Source organism: Carya illinoinensis, chromosome 9, assembly GCF_018687715.1.
Source record: "Carya illinoinensis cultivar Pawnee chromosome 9, C.illinoinensisPawnee_v1, whole genome shotgun sequence".
Lineage (NCBI taxonomy): Eukaryota > Viridiplantae > Streptophyta > Magnoliopsida > Fagales > Juglandaceae > Carya > Carya illinoinensis.
Genome location: NC_056760.1, coordinates 26,698,877 through 26,718,134, shown reverse-complemented (window position 1 = coordinate 26,718,134; position 19,258 = coordinate 26,698,877). Strand labels below are relative to the sequence as shown.

At 33.4% G+C, this 19,258-nt stretch overlaps 1 protein-coding gene across 2 annotated transcripts; it reads left to right on the top strand.

Moving 5' to 3' along the window:
- Positions 1-6,046: 6,046 nt before the first annotated feature.
- Positions 6,047-16,382, top strand: LOC122275217 (alpha-L-arabinofuranosidase 1-like). 2 transcript variants are annotated; one of them, XM_043084199.1, is made up of 18 exons: positions 6,047-6,169; positions 6,259-6,470; positions 7,061-7,115; positions 7,604-7,818; positions 8,430-8,551; positions 8,648-8,801; positions 9,543-9,612; positions 10,656-10,801; positions 10,917-10,962; positions 11,069-11,121; positions 11,294-11,438; positions 12,019-12,131; positions 12,274-12,345; positions 12,422-12,525; positions 14,659-14,715; positions 14,828-15,026; positions 15,348-15,494; positions 16,056-16,382. In XM_043084199.1, the coding sequence occupies exons 2-18, from the start codon at positions 6,291-6,293 to the stop codon at positions 16,203-16,205; spliced, it is 2,028 nt and encodes a 675-aa protein (XP_042940133.1). In that variant the 5' UTR covers positions 6,047-6,169; positions 6,259-6,290; the 3' UTR covers positions 16,206-16,382. The 2 variants fall into 2 exon arrangements, with proteins under 2 accessions (XP_042940133.1, XP_042940132.1); XM_043084198.1 differs by having other exon boundaries at positions 6,079-6,470.
- Positions 16,383-19,258: the final 2,876 nt, after the last annotated feature.

Here is a 19,258-nt window from a genome sequence, read left to right as displayed (position 1 = left end):
GAAGAGTATGTTTGAGGAAATGCACCAAAATAATATTTTTCACCAAACATACTTTTTAAATTATTTAAGATTAAAAAGTATTTTAATATGTAATATCTAAATAACATAATTTTTCTATTAATTTTTTTTTAAAACTATTTAAGCACTTTTTAAGACTACATAATCTCAAGCAGGCCCTTAGGAAGTAACAAACGATGCCAGAAGCAAATTCTCCCACCAAGCAAACACATTGGGTGTGCTGTGTAGTTTAAAGAAACCTAAAGAAACTAGCAACAGAGTAGGTTTTTTCTTCTACATATGATTGCATAACATCTTTCAAATTATTTATAAAAGAGTAATGTTAGATATAGTACATGTTTGACATTGCGGTAGAAAATATAGCTTATATCTTTAGAATTTATAGTTTATAACTTAAGTAATAAGTTCTATTATTAAAAAGTTATTTACTGTTTAGTAACTAATGTTTAAACCCCTTTCAAATATGTTACGTTTGTTTAAAAATAAATTAAAAAAAGTAATTTTTGATATAGAAATTACAATTATTTGAATTTTTAAAAATTATGATCATATATTTGAAAGTTTGAAAATTGTAATTATCTGAAAATAGTACGGCAATTTCTTCCATGGACAATCTTTTCAAAATTCGGATTGCGTTTCGTATTATATGAAAATGCACATTTGAGGAAAAATACTTTTTAATTTATTTGAAATTAAAAGTATTTTAATATGTAACACACAAATAACCTAATTTTTCCATTAAAGAGTTTTAAAGAGTATTTAAATACTTTTTAAGACTCCTATTACAACTCCAAACAAACCCATAGTCTTATACGTACTATATGTGCAAGTCTTGTATATATTGTACGTTTTTTTTTTTTTTCTATGAGACCTACAATTAAAAAATAGATTTTTTTTTCATTTAAATCTCATATTTATTCATTTTTTTCAAAATGAGTTTGGGAGATTCACGTATCTAAAGTTACACAAATTATTTATCTTCAGAAAAATGATGGTCATTTGCATACGTAGCATCTATGATAGATACGAAGGGATAGTCATGCATCCCGTCTAGCTAATTACTGGTGATCAGGACTTCAATAAACCTTTGTAAGTCCCATTTATTACAATTGGAAAGAAGGGAATGGAGATGTAATTAGAATAATCTTAATCCAAACTTGAGAACACCCAAACTCCGTAAGGATATCAAGTATAAATCTTCAATCCCATTTGTCATATGCCTTGATTGCACTACAATTTTACAATTTTTGTGAGGCACATAAAAACATAACAGTCACAACAACATAATCGTCATAAAAAGTCAAATTTGTGATAGATATCAAATTAAAATACCATTTTGTGATGGTTTTCATTTCGACCCAAAAATGTAAGCGTAAAATAAACTTGGATTTGTTGTGGTGACATATCCACTTTCATCCACTTACTATTTTATTAATCTTTTGTACCAACTTTGAGTGACTGAGGTGTTGTATTAAATACTTCACCCTTTCAAGAATGCTACCTGTTCCTTGGATATCAATCTTGGAAGTTGCAAGTAGCCCAAAATTGGCTTTTTTTTTTTTAATGCTCTTTAGTGGCAACATTCTCCACTAAACCGAAATTTTTAAAGTAATGAAAGCAGCCCAAAACCGGAAGTCATGGGAGGAGGATTGGATCTCCTAGAATTCTTAACAAAACTCTAAGCTTTAGAGTGAGAGAAAGAGAAATAGATACATGAAGTTTTTCACAACATTAATGGTTGCCCAAGTGAATTACTTAAGCAAAATCAAATATTCAAAAGTGCTATGAAAGCTATTTATGTATCTATCTTTCTCTTAATCTTGATATTAGAATTTAGTCAAAAACTCTAGAGGATCTCTATCCATGGGATAATGCTACCGTGGTCACATTTTCAACACATTTAACTTTATTTTTCCTCTATTTTTTAATTGTCACTATTTTGAGCTCTGACAGATTCGGTCTTGGTTCCTCCAGATTTAAAGTTCAAACCCTCTTGGATGTAAACAATTGCTAAGGATTATCAGATTATGGGAAGTTTTTCTTGAATACATGAGTTGCATTTGCGGGAAACTCCTTATTGAAAACTTGTGCACCCTTAAGATTAGTCGAGACTTTATCCTCAACATCCAACCTCAAATAAAAAAACCTATCACTATTTTGATTGTTATGAGGTGCTTTTTGAGCTCCCTTCACCCTCTTTGTTATGTTCTTGTTTGATGTTCCATATATTTATTTGACTAAAAACTATATCTCATATTTGTAAACAATCTTATCACTTGTGAAAAGTTGAAGCAACCATTGCCATATATGTAAGTCTAGTTGAAAGTATTATTAATCATCACTTAGCACCAACTCTTGTTAGCTCAGAAATATCTTCGAATGGTTGCCCTAACTATGATAAAATATGTCACGGTTGTAATTTTGGCCTAAACCTCAACTAGAAGTTAGATTAGTCACCTTGTCCACTACCCTAAGCTATTATATATACAATTCACTGTATTCGTTTGTTTGCTCTCTGTGTTTGTTTTTTCATTTTAATGCAAGATGGGGAATGCCAACTCATCTACTGGCCAACGAAGCACTACGAGGAACTACAGTTCAATCTCCTGTAATGATTGAATGCCTATTGCATTAATGAAATTTCCATTTTATTATAAAAAAAAATTTATGCATACCGAAAAAAGAGACGTGATATCGCCGCAATGTTCATCTTTAGGATTGTTATAAAAAATATAACTTATAATTTTATGGCTTGTAGCGTATAATTTAAGTAATAAATTCTAATGTTAAAAAATTATTTACTATTTCGTAATCATATATTTAAAGTACTTTAAAACATGTTACATTTATTTGAAAACAAATAAAAAAAATACTTTCTAGAGTAGAAATAATGATTATTTGAGTTTTTAAAAATTATGTCAATATTTTTGAAAATAATATAATTTTTAAAAATTTGAAAGTTATATTAATTATCTAAAAGTTATATGAGTATTTTTGTTTATTAACAGTCTTTTTAAAATTTGAATTTCATTCCACATTATCCAGAAAAACACATTTGAGGAAAAACATAAAAAAATAATACTTTGCTTCAAATGTATTTTTTAGCTTATTTGAGATTAAAAAATATTTTAATATATAACACTCAAATAATCTGATTTTTTTATTAAAGAACTTTTAAAGCTATTTAAACATTTTTTAATACTCTACCGCAATTTAAAACAAGCCAAAGAGTTTTTACTCATAGGGTGGCCCTGTGCTGGCCAAATCTATTTTTGTTTCTTAAATATGGTTTTTATTTTTTATTTTTTTCATGTTGTTTTAGTTTGGAAGTATTTTACTAGTGACCCCTTATTTGGACTAGTTTGGAGATTAAGATGAAATGAGAATTTTGCAAATAGTAGTGAGATACTTTGATTTGAGTATTTTTTAAGTTTTGAGAAATGAGAAGGAAAAAATTGAATAAAAAATATTATAAAGTTAAAATATTGTAAGAATATAGTTTTATAATATTATTTTTATTTGGAGATTTGAAAAAAATTAGAACTATTTTTTATTTGAAAATTTGAAAAAGTTATATTAATGATTAATTTAAAAATTTTGTATTTGAATTATATTTAAGAATAAAATGAGATGAGATAAAATAAAATTATATAAGAATTTCATATCTCATTTGAGACTCCAAACCTGCCCTAAGGTTGTTGGAAACTCGTTGCTTGTGAAATTTCTATTTAGAGACTTTGTATTATCAAAGTCTATCCTAGTTAATGGAAAACACATGGAAGCTCGTGAGACTACCATGTGAAAAATTAATTTTAAATAATTAAAAAAAAAAGTATAATTTATATTTTGAAAATAGAAAGAAGAAAAAAGAAAAAAAAAAGGAAAGAAAATTAACAAAGTCCTCTTGACCACCGCGGGGGTGGCAGAATCCGGCAATCCCACGTTGATCAAGCATAGGCCACCATAAGGTGGCTGGATTCATCTATATTGTGGTGTGGTGTCCCAAAGTTCACCCACCATCAGGTTTGATCATTCTGTGGTGGCTCATTGCATGGGGGAATGAGAATTTATATGCTTTACAAAATTTTAATTATTTAAATGACATCTCGAAGGCACATTTATTCAAGTGTTTATCAAAATGGCCTGATCATGAGATGGATGCCCCCTAAATGAAAGAATGTGAATAAACAAAATAGTCTTGGAGTGAACGCAACTCTTCATAAAACAAATCTCTTTAATATTGTTTTAAATATTATGTGAACAATGCTTTACCAATGAGTGTGAAACATTCAAGAGTGAATGATTACTATTCCCTCGTTTTCTTAATTCAAAAAGTAATAATAATCAAGTGGCCATTTGTAATTGAAAAACAGCTTTATAACAAACTTGTATTTTATTTTACTCGTATTTATTGCGATAAGGTGAGATTGTTGATCAATCATTTTATCTTTTGATGCTAAGTTATTATTGTTAAGATATAAAATAAATAATAAAATCTTTCTCTTCTCATAAATTTAAGTTTTTTAGATTAATGATGATTTTATATGGTATCAGAGTAGAGGTTCTGATACCATATAAAATTTAAATTAATACTGTTTTTAATAAGATTTACTTTTTGACCAATCACAATAGATTAATATACATATTAGTACATAATTGTGTTTGAAACTAAATTTTTCCTAAAATAAATAATAAAATCTATCTCTTTCAATCAGTTTAAACTTTTGGGACAAGTAGTGATTTTACAATTATGTGATAACTTAAATTTGATAATAATTACTAAAATTGAGAGCAATTAGAACCCAATGTTAGCAAATTTTGAAAATTCTTACTCTACATATGGTTTGACTCTAAAAATTATGTCATATATTATCTAGTGCTGTTGATCTTAATCATGGACCTAATTACTGAACATTTATTTATTTATTTTTAAAGTGTTAAATGTCATTTTTGGTAGCAAGAGTGCAAAACTCACTCACATTTTTGAAATTAAGAAAACTAATTTTTTGAAAAGAATACAAAGAGGCAATGCTGCATACTATCTTTTTGAAGTGCAATATTTAGGGATTGTTTGTCAAATAGAGACGGTTTCATTTCATTTATTCCATCGGATGCAATGTCAATTAAGATCGGTGCTTACATAAACAAGCTTCATTGATAATATGTTGCGATAGGAAAAGAGTACAACATCATCCGTACTTTAAAACTATCTAATAATTTTTTTTTATCTTTCTATTTTTAGGTGTGAAAAATATATTTCACTGTTACATTGATTTCTTTAAAGTTATATCTAAAATTTAGCTAAAAGTATATATTTTCTATAAATCCAAAACCATTCAAGCCATAACCTCATATTTAATTAGTCAAAATGAAAATATAATATTATTTTTTTAATAATAATATTTTTATTTTCATATTTTGTAACTACACTAATTATATGTTAACTAATAATTTAATTTTCATTTAAATTATTGTGAAAAATGTAGGAATAATATTTTGGAATAAATATTAGTTCAAATTTTAAAATAAAAATAATATTATAAAAATATTTTAACTTTATAATATTTTTATTCAATTTTTTATCTTTTATTTCTGAAATTCTGTCAAATATTATAACTTAAATAGTTTTTAATTAATCTCATTTCAACTCAAATATTACATTACTAGTCATAAATTATTTCAATTTATCTCATTTTTACTTATTATTCAAACCAAGCCTAAATAGACTAAAATTAGAAAACGAGATCGTTTAGATTGAAAAATCATCTCATTTCATCATTACAATTTTTTAAAATTTTTACATAAAATTTAAATTTTTAAAATTTTAAAATAATAATAATATTAAAAATAATATTTTATTTAATTTTTAATTTTGATCTAAATTCATTTTATATAGTATTACTGTGCAAACAGGGCCCGCCAACCAAACGAGGAAGTCGCTGTAGCTTGAAATCCTCTGCCCGAAAAGTAGCTGCTTACGTGAAAGCAAGGCAAAGACTCTTTCTGAACCCAACTATAAAATGCTCATGTTGTAATAAACTCCGGCAGAGACAAAAAAAACAGTGAATCTCCCACTTCCAACAACACTGTTGTCACTCCTCGCTCTCAAGACTCTCAGCTGTTAAATTTCGCTTTCAACTAAATTTGTGAGGTGTCAGTCCAGTGTTGCTTATCAATCTATCTACTTTTTCTGTTGAATTCCTCAGAATATAACTGAATAAGCTCCTTTCTCTTCATAAGGTTGTCAATAGAGTAGATGTGTTGAGGAGAAGATGGGTTCTTGCAAGGTTCCTTACAGTGTTCTTCTGCTTTGTATTTTCATTGGGAGTTTGCTTGTGCCTCAATGTCTTTCTATTGGAGATGACACCAACCAAACAGCATTTCTTCTTGTAAATGCTTCTGAAGCATTGGGACGGCCAATACCCGAAACACTTTTTGGAATATTTTTTGAGGTTAGTTATCGACCTGGAATTATGAACATCCTCTTCAACGCTGATTGAGTTTCTTGCATGTTGTTGTCTCTATTGCTTGCCTTTTGCTTTTGTTTTTTAAATCGTTTTCGCATTTTTTATATTGAATTCCTGCTTGTGCTCTAGATGCAGTCTATGTTGTGTAACTTTGTTGGCTTCAAGTTTTTACACGTGCAATTGTGCGCAAACCCTATGGTCTCCGCACAGGTTCTTTGGAAAAAAATGGACCCACCATGAAAAATTGAAGTTTTTCAATTGGGTCCCACTATTTTCCAAAAACTTGTGTTGAACTTGCATGCAGTAGGCCTGTACAGATTATTTTCATTTATTCATATGCACATGAACACAATAATATAATTGCATTCTTAAAAAGTGAGGAATTCCGTGATTGATCAGATTAGCCATGCTTTATTTGATGTCAATCTTATGAAATGTCTCTAAAGCTAAATGGTTTGAACTAGTATGGCATTTGGGAGCCCTCGTGATGTGTATGATGAATCTTCAATGGTTGGGTGTATAATAACAATTTGTGACTAGGGTGAATATTCATTCTCTCAAATACTTTTCTGCAGGAGATTAACCATGCTGGTGCTGGAGGGTTGTGGGCAGAGCTTGTGAGCAACAGAGGTCATTTCTAAATACTCTGAACTTCCAATGTACAAAAGAGTTTGCTGAAGAAGAAATCGAGTTTTAATTTCTGTTTGATTTCTGGCATTTGTGTGTTCAAATTGAAATACTAGATCACCCTTACAATCGTAAAAGAAGATTTTGACATGCTTCATTAGATTGCAAACTTCATCTATTGAAATTCACAGAGAGAGAGAGAGAGAGAGACCCAGTGGAATCAGCGTTTCAATATGTGCTAGTCCCCAGTACTGAGATTTTTAAAACATTTATATTATAATTTTGATATTCTTAAGGTTATATTTAGGATCCAACTATCCATGTGGCTGTTGGTTTAGCATTGGTGTCCAAAAAAGAAAAGCGCTTGTTGAACTTTCCTATAAATATTATGGCTTTCATATTGTCTTCTACAGACTACAACCAGCTTTTGAAATGCAAGATCCCATCTTTATATTTTAGTGTTAGGGATACTCATAAAGTTTCTTTTCCAGGTTTTGAAGCTGGAGGACCTAATATCCCCTCAAACATTGACCCTTGGTCTATTATTGGGGATGAGTACTCAGCGCTTACACTGTCCACTGACGACTCATCTTGTTTTGAGCGCAATAAGGTTGCACTCCGAATGGAGGTACTATGTGACACAGATGGTACCAATATCTGTCCTGCTGGGGGAGTTGGTATTTATAACCCGGGCTTCTGGGGCATGGTAAGTTGACACTTTTTCTACGACAAGGTCACTAATTTGCATGATGTTTCTCTCTCTCTCTCTCTCTCTCTCTCTACCTTATCTTGAATAGTGGAAACCTTGAATCCCGTGTGCAGGGAACGTAATTTTTATTTTTTGGAGAAAATCTTGAATGTTAGAACACAGTTTACCGTCCATGTGGGTTTTAGGATTTTTAGGTGCCTAGGCAACAAGATGCTACATCCTGCATCATTATAATTCTGCTAAGTGTCAACATACAGCAGTCCTCTCCTTATTTGTAATATTGTATAGTTGTAGTATTTTAGATTATAGGCTACACATGATACTGCTAAATATCAGGCGTAATTTAGGGCCTCACATGTTAGGTGGTGCTACACACAGTGCTGTCAAGCATCAGACGTAATTGAAGGAATCATATGTTAGGTGGTATTCCCGTTCAAAATAGACAGTATATAGCCATGTAAATTTGTTCTATAAAATGGGAGAAAATCCTCTGAAAGGATCATTGAATCCATTTGACACTAAGTTGTTCTTTCAAATTTCCGATTTGTGACAAACTCACTCTTTCTTTTCTTTTTTTTTTATTTTTTTTATTTTTTTTATTCTTTCAGAATATTGTGAAAGGAAAGAAATACAAAGTGGTTCTGTATGTTCGTTCATTAGGAGCAATTAATGTATCTGTCTCATTGACGGGCCCAAATGGCTTGGAGACACTGGCAACTCATGACATAATGTGAGCACCATTTGTACATTCTTTCAGTGTTCTGTAAATATTATCTAAACAAACAGTGCTCATGCATCCTTTGAAATACATTTGACTGCAACTCAGAGCTTCTGCTTCTGAAGTCTCAAATTGGACAAAGATGGAGTTCCAGTTGGAAGCCAACGCCACAAATCCTAATTCAAGACTTCAATTGACTACAACCAGTAAAGGAGTCATTTGGTTTGACCAAGTGTCAGCTATGCCCGTGGATACATATAAGGTATTTTTTTCTTTCTGAAGTCATGTATGGTCGTTACGTGAGGTATGCATGCACTCAAACTGTGGTTTATTTACATATATAAGATAGATTATTCATGTACACGTAAAACGGTTATGATAGAAGTTTATTAATGAATGCATTTGAATGCCTTCTTGAGGGATAATCAGTGAATTTACTGTCCATCTTATGTGATGCGGTGTCGATGGATTTTGCATGTGAGCTATCCTTTTCTTCCCATTATCCATATCCCATACCATGAAGTGGAGTTTATACACGTACCCTAGTGTTTATTATGCCTGATGCATGGCATGCATCTTATAGTATGTAAATCTTGATTCTGAAAATATATACATTAAGAATTTTTTTTGAATATAAGATGGTTTAAGATGATTCGTTCTTCATTTACGACCCCCTTGACTCGATAATCAATCATTAATCTGGATATGGAATTTATGGTGAAGTCATCTGGCATGATCTCGACTTCTTGACTGTCTACTCCTTGCTAAAAACAAGAATATTTGGAATAGGGTAGTCTGATAATTTACGAAAATGGAAATCCTACACAAATGAAATTGTTTCCAACATCTGTCTTTTCAGAATGTAACAAGTCTCTTGCAGTCAGTGCAAGTGTTAATTATCTGCTGCATTACCCTAATGCTCACCGAGAGTCTCTTGTTATGGCTTGGTACATGCATTCCTTTTAGGTCTTGTTAGTCTTCAACAAAATCTGTCTTGGCACAGGAACATGGTTTCCGAAGTGAGCTTGCTGAAATGCTGGCAGAACTCAAACCAAAATTTATCAGATTTCCAGGTGAGCATTGTGAATTCATTACTTGTCTCAAAAGCTTAAGCTGATAGGAAGAGGTAGATTTGATTATTTATTTTATATTTTAACACGCCCTCTCACGCATGGGCCAGAATTTCCCTAAATGGGTGGCCCAATGTGTGCAGAGTCAGGGTTCGAACCCAGGACTTCTACTCCAATACCATATGAAGTTACTACTTATCCCAAAAGGTTAAGCTAATGGGGAGAGGTAGATTCTATAATTTATATTATATCTTAACAAGCATAAATTGTATGTGTTGAGAATTCTCAATTCAGATTGTATTAGTTATTCTTAGGAACATTTAGACTGCATTATACAGGCTTCTGAGAGTAATATTGTGATGCTGAAGCTTATATTTCCATAATACTTTATCTACATCTTCCCTTTAGGCAAATGGTCATTCATTGTTTTTTAATCCTTGTTTTTATCAACATTTTCTCTTCTTGATCCAAGACTATATGGTATATTACTTAGTAGGAGTGCTTTTGATGGTGTGGAGAATCCATGAGTGAACTCAAGTGACATTTCATGCAGTTTTGTTCGACGGGTCTTAGTTCACCCTTTTTTTTTTTGCCTCTTTGAAGTCTTTCTTAAGTTTTATAGATGCTCGCAACTTTCAATCTAAAGCTGTTGTTATTATTTATTTGTTATACTGTGTTCTTCCCCATTTTTGTTTTTCTTCATACATTTGATTGCTTTTCCAATATTAATCATAAATTTGTCCAAGAACTTCCGTGAGAAAATGAGCAAGACACTCATGAAACCTTTGGATCGGTCATATTCTATCCTCTATATATTTGTTCCCAACACTACCTCCAACTGCGCCCCATCAATAAAGAAACAGCAGCTTCAAAATGGTTATAAAGGTGCTGTAAATTTTGGCATGTACATCAGGTTTGTTCTGTTTGTTAATTGACTGAGCAAGGGTTGACATAATAGTTTCATTGTTATTACATAAATATTGTTTTATTCCTAAGAAGTTACTAACCAACTAATGATGTTTGCCCTCCAAATTTTGTTGCATCAGGTGGCTGCTTTGTTGAAGGTGAATGGTTAAAAAATGCATTTCATTGGAAAGCAACCATTGGACGCTGGCAGGAGAGACCAGGGCACTTTGGTGATGTTTGGATGTACTGGACAGATGATGGACTTGGTTACTTTGAGTTTCTCCAAGTAGGCATTTTCATTAATTTTGGGCGTGGAGTGTTAGCATTGCTAATCACCTGAGAATGTTCCATTATAGGATTCTTGAGCAGATTTTTAATACATGATTTTTTCTTTTCTGCAGCTAACAGAGGACCTAGGTGCATTGCCAGTATGGGTGTTAAATAATGGTACTTCTCCAGTGCTTGTGATTCTAACTTTTTTTTCTTTCAATCTTAAATCTAGCAATTGAATAATATATGTTTTGTTACTGTATCTAATCAAACAATTGTACAGGTATTAGTCATAATGATCAAGTTAGTACTTCCAACATCAGGCCTTTTGTGCAAGTATGTGAGATTTTTGTTTCCTGTTACATTAAGTTGATCAAGTTGATACTCAATCACCCTTTACCATAACAGAGTTTCATAGATCAATTCATGTTCTGTACAACTCAGCCTCACTTTTTGGTGCTAAAATGTCAATATTTTTATTCTTTGATGATAAATGACTTGATTACAGGAAGCCCTCGATAGTATTGAGTTTGCTAGAGGTGATTCTTACTCTACATGGGGTTCTATGCGAGCTGCAATGGGACATCCAAAACCTTTTGACTTGAGACATGTTGCACTTGGGAATGAGGATTGCGGGAAAAAGAATTATCAAGGTTTCCATTTATGTTTTGATGCTATATTATTATTTTCTTAGTTATTATTTAACAAATAGAATGGTTTCATTTCAGCTTTCTTTCCCTCCACGATGCTTCATTCCTGTAAAAGCATTTTTTTGAATGAAGTTTCTCTCTTGTCATTTAAGCTTCTGTTAGCAACACATCACCTTTAAAACCTCTCATCATTTAATGTAGTTGTTTTCATATTTTACTTGCCTCACTGGAAAGTTAGCCATGGGAAGATATGGCACCTGAATTCTTGAAATGCTAGATGGATGTATTTGTTTTTCCTTTGTACTTATGCGCACCAAAAACTGAGTGCTTCCAGAAAAACACTTTTAACTATGGTTTCCAAGTGGGTTGTGAATTGTACTGCTTGCTTATTTTGACTGACTGCATGTGTGCTATAATTTAGTTGTTGCAATAACCATTATTCCTTCCAAAAAAAAATTTAGAAACCAGAGGATTCAGAAGAAAAAACAAATTGTCACTGCAATACAGATTCTGAGTGATGCATCTGATTTATGACTTTACTCTTTGTCTTCTTTTGTTTATTCTTTTATTGTTCATTGACCAGGAAATTACCTCAAGTTCCATGATGCCATAAAGAAGGCTTATCCAGACATCAAAATTATCACAAATTGTGACAAGTTTTCTCAAAATCACCCTGCGGATTTGTATGATTATCATGTAAAATTCTCATCTTCATTTCTTGTATTGATATGTCAATGGAGCCATTTCAATGATCTTTTTATGTCTTATGATATGAATGCCTTTTTTCCTTTGTTGGGCCACGAGGGACAAAATCGTCTAACTCTAGTGTTTTGGTTAGGTTAATACATCTGCCAAGGACATGTTTTCGAAGGCTCATCAGTTCGATTCTGCATCACGTGACGGTCCAAAGGTGTGATGGTTTCCTTGTATTATATAATATATGCATTTGATCAAATGCTTAAAGGGTTTCCATTGATATGTATCAGGCTTTTGTAAGTGAGTATGTTGTAACTGGGAAAGATGCTGGCAAAGGAACTCTTTTAGCAGCACTGGCCGAGGCTGCATTCCTTATTGGAATTGAAAAGAACAGGTTTGATTTAATTTTTGAACTTGCTTACTGTGAAGTTGTGCTTGCAATTATTTCAATTCAGCCCAACTTTGACGATTCAATTTTCCTCCAAAGCGTTCTTTAGGGGAGGGAATCATGATCGGAAGATGCTGAGTTTTCCCTAGTTGTTTGCTTAATCTAAAGTTAGAATTGTGTTCTAAAAGCCAATTAAACATGTGCATTATTATTAAAAAAATGTTTATTTTCTCATATGAACATTTATTCCCTGGGCATATCTTTTTATGTGAGTTCGTAAATATCTCCTGACATGAATTGTATGTAGCTCTGAAGTCATTAAGAACATGATTCAGATGTGTTTAACAAGATTAGCCCAGTATCCACTGATGTTATAATTGCTAATGACTTGCAAACTTATAGTCCATAGCTAGTGGTGATCTGATTAAGCTACAAATAGATTCATCTTGATCATGGAAGAGGTAATTTCTAGTTAAAAATGGCGACACATATGATGTACTCACGAACTGCACCACAGGCAATACAAGTTTTGCAAGCTTATTGTCACCTGAATATGTTATTCCCATTCATTAATAGCAAACAGTTCTTAATCTTATTAACTTAATTGTACTCAAATATTGAGAATAGGCCACTTTGATATACGATGGAGCGAGATTTTGAATGGTCAATACCTTGATAGTTTTTGTGGTAAAATGAAAATAAGGGGGAACATTAACTATGATAAGAAATCCATTGTCTTATATGGGGATGTAAATAAGGCAAATTAATGTAAATAAATTATTTTTCTTAGAGAAATGACATTAATAATGAACTTTTTTGCTTCTCATGATCAATAAAATTTTGTTTACCTATCAAAACAAAAATAATGAACTTGTTTGCATTTTATATTCTCCTTGAGGTCTCCTTCAAAATGTTCCGTATATTTTCCTAATTTATCTTCTCTATGCATGGACCTTTCTTCATTTTCCCCCAAGTTTCCTTCAACATTTTTACTCTATAATATTGAACATATCAAGTTTTTGGTTAAAAGGGAAATAAAAGCCCATCCTAAAGCTTTAGTAGCAAGAATGATGTCATGTAAGATGGTCTGATCGTGTGCAACAAAGGCATCTGCTAACAAAAGAGTTATTTGATTTAAACAAAGGGTGCCACCCAAAAGACAATAGATTGGTGTGATAGTGTAGAGGGTGTGATATAAAAATGATAGCTGCAAATTAATGGATGATATGGCTTCAAACAATGGTGTATGGCGGGGACCCCCTCTCCTAATGAAGGCACACACGGTTGGCTCATTATGAGAAATGAGTGGTTTAAAAGATATTCTACAAAAGTATACCAAAAAATTGATGTGGCTTGATTTAGTATGTTAGATTGTAAAGCTCTTTTTACTGTGAAGTAGATCTGATATCTTACATTGAGTTACATCAGTTTGTAAAGATGTTTTGTAAGGTCCTTTTAGAAATCTACTACCTCGCTGGTTATTGGCCTTTCCCATCGCTGCTATTACTGTCGTTTGCTTTTCCTTTTGTTGAGGAAAGTGGGAATCCAAAAGGCTCCCCTGCACAACCAGATAGGAGTGCTGGGTGAAGAACCATTATGAATACATCCGATGTGGAGCCCACATTTTGTAGGGGTTCTTGCCATTAGGCCAAACACAGTGTTTGGCCTTTCCTCTTCTGTGTCTGTTCATGCTTTGCCAACCAAGCTAGTGATTTGAGCCTGAGCCTTTATGTAGTTATAAATTCATGCCAAGGAGATGTGTGCGATATGTACAAGCTGCAGAACAATGAAAATATTAGCTTCTAATCAGGTCTCTAGTTTAGTGAAAAAGAAAGCAAATGGTAAAAGTATATAAGAAAGGGAAAAAACGTAAAATGGAAACCTATACCCATTTAGTTTAACAAATTAATACTAAGTAGGGTATATAAACTGCTTTGATTTGCATAAATTTTTCGAAATTGACAATGCTAGGTCTCTCAAACATCCCTAAATCCTTGAGTCAGATGCGTTTGTGTGCATAAATTAAGGATCTTGATCTTCAATTTCTTTTGCAATTAATTAGCTTCTATATTTGTAAAATTTTTAACACCAATCAGAAAGAATAGCTGCTAAGGGCTTCCATTTCTTTCTTCAATGCAGTGATGTAGTTAGCATGGCAAGCCACGCATCACTTTTTGTGAATGACAATGACAGGAGGTAATTTCTCTCAAAATTTTATCATGAAATAATTTTCCATATATTTTACTTTGAAAGTGAAAATTCCACCTAATATAATTTTTATACTGAGATTGAAAAACTTTCTATTAAGGGCGAGTCCAGATGCAGTTGTCTTTAACTCTTCACAGCTATATGGAACACCAAGCTACTGGGCGCAACAGTTTTTCAGGGAGTCTAGTTCAGCAACTTTTCTTAATTCAACACTCCCAACAAATACATCCACTTTCCTCATTGCATCTGCAATTATGTGGAATAATACGGATGATGGCAAGAGTTACCTAAGAATAAAGGTTTGCTTCCTCATAATTGACCTTACTATTTTTATACCGCAATGCTTCCTACCCCCATTTTCCAGCACCTTCTAATTCAAACATCTTCCCAGATTTTAATTTGTTCAGGCGTATTATCCGGTTACTTGTGTACACAAATATCTTGTCTTATTGCATACATGTGGTTGATAATGGCAGAGAAATGGTTTTTCTAGCTCTTTAGTTATTTTGAATTTGATAGCTGCATCACACGCTTTTGGAATTGAATGGAATATGGCTTTTCTATCTATGTGGCACTGCTATTAATTTGAGGTTTTTTTTTTTTTTTTTTTCGTTTTGCAGATTGTGAACTTTGGGAATGACACAGTTAATCTCAAGATAAGTGTTGACGGATTGGAGCCGAACTCCATACAGTTATCCGGGTCGAACAAGACTGAACTCACCTCTGGTAATCTGATGGATGAGAATTCCTTCAACGAGCCAGAGAAGGTAATTCAGGAATCGCTTTTTCAGTAGATTAGAAAACATGTCTTCTGAATTGTTTGGGGGCTTCTCCAGGTATTCAGATATGCTTACATGCTATTTTGTAGGTAACTTTTTAGATTGTCTTCATTTTCATTGCCTTAAAGTAAAAGTGATCTTCAGACATTCTCAATTTATGGTTATGAAGTGAATATTCATTGACCAAGACAAAATCCTAGTGCTGTTGGGGCGGTGGGTAGATTTCTCTACCATCTTTACCCATACAGAGCCAAAGTTGGGCAAAAATCCATTAGGATTTTAATTAGCCACTAATTAAATAGTGACCATTTAGCTGCATTCAGCTATTCATATCTTATTGCCAATGTAATATCTATATAGGATCATATCTCTTTGGCCTATACATGGTTTGATGATCCCCACAATCTACTAGTAACAAAAAATTACAGAAACAAAGAGGAGAAGAAAAATTGACAAAGGGGAAAGAACATTCTCTCTTGAATGGTAAGATTGACAGAAATAACATATAGCTCTAAATAATACTTTTTGTCTTCCATTGTATGTATCCAGGTCAAACCGACCCAGAGTCCACTTGAAAATGCTGGCAAGGACATGGATGTCGTACTCCTTCCATATTCTCTCACTGCATTTGATCTATTGAAAGGATCTAGCAACATCAAAACCGCAAGAACTGATTCTTTCTCTAGATCATCTTTCTAAAATATTAACTGATGATGAATATCAAGTACTATACTTTTGAGAAATAAAGGTAATAACCCAACAAAAGATGGCGGCATCCTTGCATGTCAACTATTCTGTTGGAATGTCATGTTTTATGTAATATCAAACTCGTTGCTTTTGGCTTCCATGCTTGTAAGTATATGTATGAATACGCTTTGTTCTTGATGATGAATTTTATCATTCAGTTCATTTTCATACGCCCGGGTACACTGCATTTCCATTCCATGTTCATACCTCAATACAAAATGGTCTATAATCACGCATTATAATTGAAATATCGGATGAATTAACGTACATGCATCAGAATCCAATATTGTGAAAGGGATTGTAGGTTCAGGGTGTAAGTGTAATTATCCTAAGTAATTTATATGGTGTTAAAGGGTTCCTCATTCTCAAAACCCAAGTTGCTTCGTAACCAGTAATGGTCAAATCATGATTGCATCGGTGATCCGTGGATTCTGTCTTCTAGACTCTATAAGCCTAAACACGGGTTGTTATTAACTGATGCGCATCAAAACTTATCAGGACTGACCGTAGGCTTTGTGATGAATGTAAAGTTAGGCAAATCCCTTAGATAAGCCTCTCAACCAAGTACATAATGAAGAAGAGATACAAGTTTGCCAATTTTTACTATTTTTTGTTATTCAAAAATTAGCATTTGTACAATTAATTAACATCATGGAAATAATTAATATTTCAACAATTAGTCTTGAATCCAAAACAAAATCAACAGTAAATGGTTAGTCTGATCCATAATATAATAACAGATAATGAAGAAATACTCCACAGGCTTGTTTATAGGACTGAGACAGTTTCCACTTACATTGATCAGTAAATTTTAACAGTTGTTCGAATTTCTCTCTTTTTTCTCCTTGCTCATTGTCCCGCATTCAACTTTTCGTACCTCGCCCATTCTCACGGATGTTCTATTTTCTTTCTTTGCTTGACACCTTTCTTTCCTTGCCTTTTACTTTCATTTTTCTCTCTCACCCGTTTCTTACATTACACTGGCGCTCACTCTCTCCTCCCCAATTCTCTCTTGTCTAGGGCTGTAAGGCTATTGGTCCAAACCGAAACAATTGATTAAACCGACAACCAAACTGGATCGGATCGATAGTCTTGTTGGTCATTCTCAAGGTGTGATTTTTTAGACTAGATTGGACCGAGACTAACTGAACATATATAAATATATATATATATTTTTAAATATTATATATAATATATTATTTATATAATAGTTATATAAGTTAATTATGTATTTTTCATTTAAGGGATTACCATTGACCATATATACAATGAAATTATTTAGGGCCAGTTTGGATGCTCAGATCATATGAGATACATCTTATTTAGCGTCTCAGTACGGCACTGAGACGCTACCTATCCAAACGGCATTTCATTATTTGTATTTCAGTTTTAAGTTTTGAAAACATCCCCTGATATAAATAGTAAAGAGTGAAATAAACAATTTAAAAAAAAAAATCTTAAATGAAAAGTGCAAACCGATAGAAACAGTATGTGAATAGTGCAAAACATTAATGAACAGTGAATAATAGTAAGTGAACAGTGTAAAATAGTAAGCTTATGGTTGCTATCCAAACAGTGAGACACACCCCTTTATCAAATCCTAAAAAGTAAAAACTATTTTATCTCATCTCACTATCCAAACACACACTCTTTTACAGATCATCTCATCTCATCTTAACTAAAAAATTTCACTACTATTGAAAATATTTCTTCTCATCTAATCTGAATTACATTGTGATGACCCGTTTTTTAGTGTATTTTCGCTGAAATAATTGTTTTTATTTTAATTAATATATTAGCTATTTATTTTAATTTATTTGCGTTTTTAAAGTTGGTTTTTAATTTAATTTATTTTATTTGATGTTGTGTTTTATTTAGTTGTTTTGCGGTTTTTTAATCTTTTTGGCGGGTTAGTTTTGCTTTCCGGAATGAGGTTTGGACCTCATCTTTTCCATACATCTTTTTCCTTTTTCCTCTCTTTTTTCTTTTTCTTTTTCCTTTTTTTTTCCCTCCCTTTCTCTCTCCCCGACCGGCTCCCCCTTCCCCCCCCGTGCTCTCTCTCTCTTCCCTCCCTCTCCCGCGTTGTCTCTCTCTCTCCTCCGGCCCAGCGCCGTCCGGCCACCTCCCGACCTCCCACCGGTCCCATTTTCTCCCCCTCCCTCCGGTGCACCTCCCCACCGAAAACCACCCCCAACCGGCCGGCCATTTGGCCGGAAAAAGCTTCCAAAGGGCGCACGGATTTCACTCCGATCCGCCGCCGTCGCTCCACCTCCGGCCACCATTTCTTCACCACTTCATCACCGACCTCTTGCCGTCCTAACCCACCCATTTCCGGCCTCCATCGACCACCGGAGCAGCTCCCACGAGCTTGTTTTCCGATTTGCCATTTTCGGCCATTTCCGGCCATTCCGCCGCCACCCACGGCCGTCCGTCACTTCCTATAGCTTCACAACCACCTCTAGACTATACCCTATCAATCTCGTGTCCTAGTTTGTCCCCGTTCAAAAGTGGGTTTTTCGGACCCACGGCCACAGTGAATTTTCACTGTGACGTTGCTGTTTTTCCGCCGTTTGCAACGTCGTGAGCTTTCTAAAAATACCGTATAGCGCTGTAAGTATTTTCCAAACCCTATTTTCAGATTTTAATATATATTGCTCATTCAATTGATTTATTTATTTAATTATTTATTTAATTGTTTGTTGTTGGTTGTTGATTCCGGACTGAGTCCGAGGAGTTTCGGGGGTCGGATGGATTGAGGACGGAGTGTTTGTTTGGTTGGTTGTTATTGGTTGTTTCGATTGGGCCGTGTGGTGTGCGTTGCATTTTATTTGTGTGCATTGCATATCGCGTGCATGTGCATCATGTTTATCGGCGTTTTGGCGTTTGGGTGCGTGTGTCTCACGAGCCCAAGCCGTGATGGGTTATTATCACGGTGGAGCTCCTCTGGTCACTCGGGAGCGGTCAATACTGAGTGACATCCCCTGAGTAGTCGTCTGGGCGCTGAC

What these genes read in the sequence shown, in the direction of transcription:
- LOC122275217 (XM_043084199.1), top strand. Translation starts at nt 6,291, where the DNA reads ATGGGTTCTTGCAAGGTTCCTTACAGTGTTCTTCTGCTTTGTATTTTC. An exon ending in AGAGCTTGTGAGCAACAGAG is followed by an intron (nt 7,116 to 7,603) that starts GTCATTTCTAAA and finishes TTTCTTTTCCAG; the next exon opens with GTTTTGAAGCTGGAGGACCT. An exon ending in CTGGCAACTCATGACATAAT is followed by an intron (nt 8,552 to 8,647) that starts GTGAGCACCATT and finishes ACTGCAACTCAG; the next exon opens with AGCTTCTGCTTCTGAAGTCT.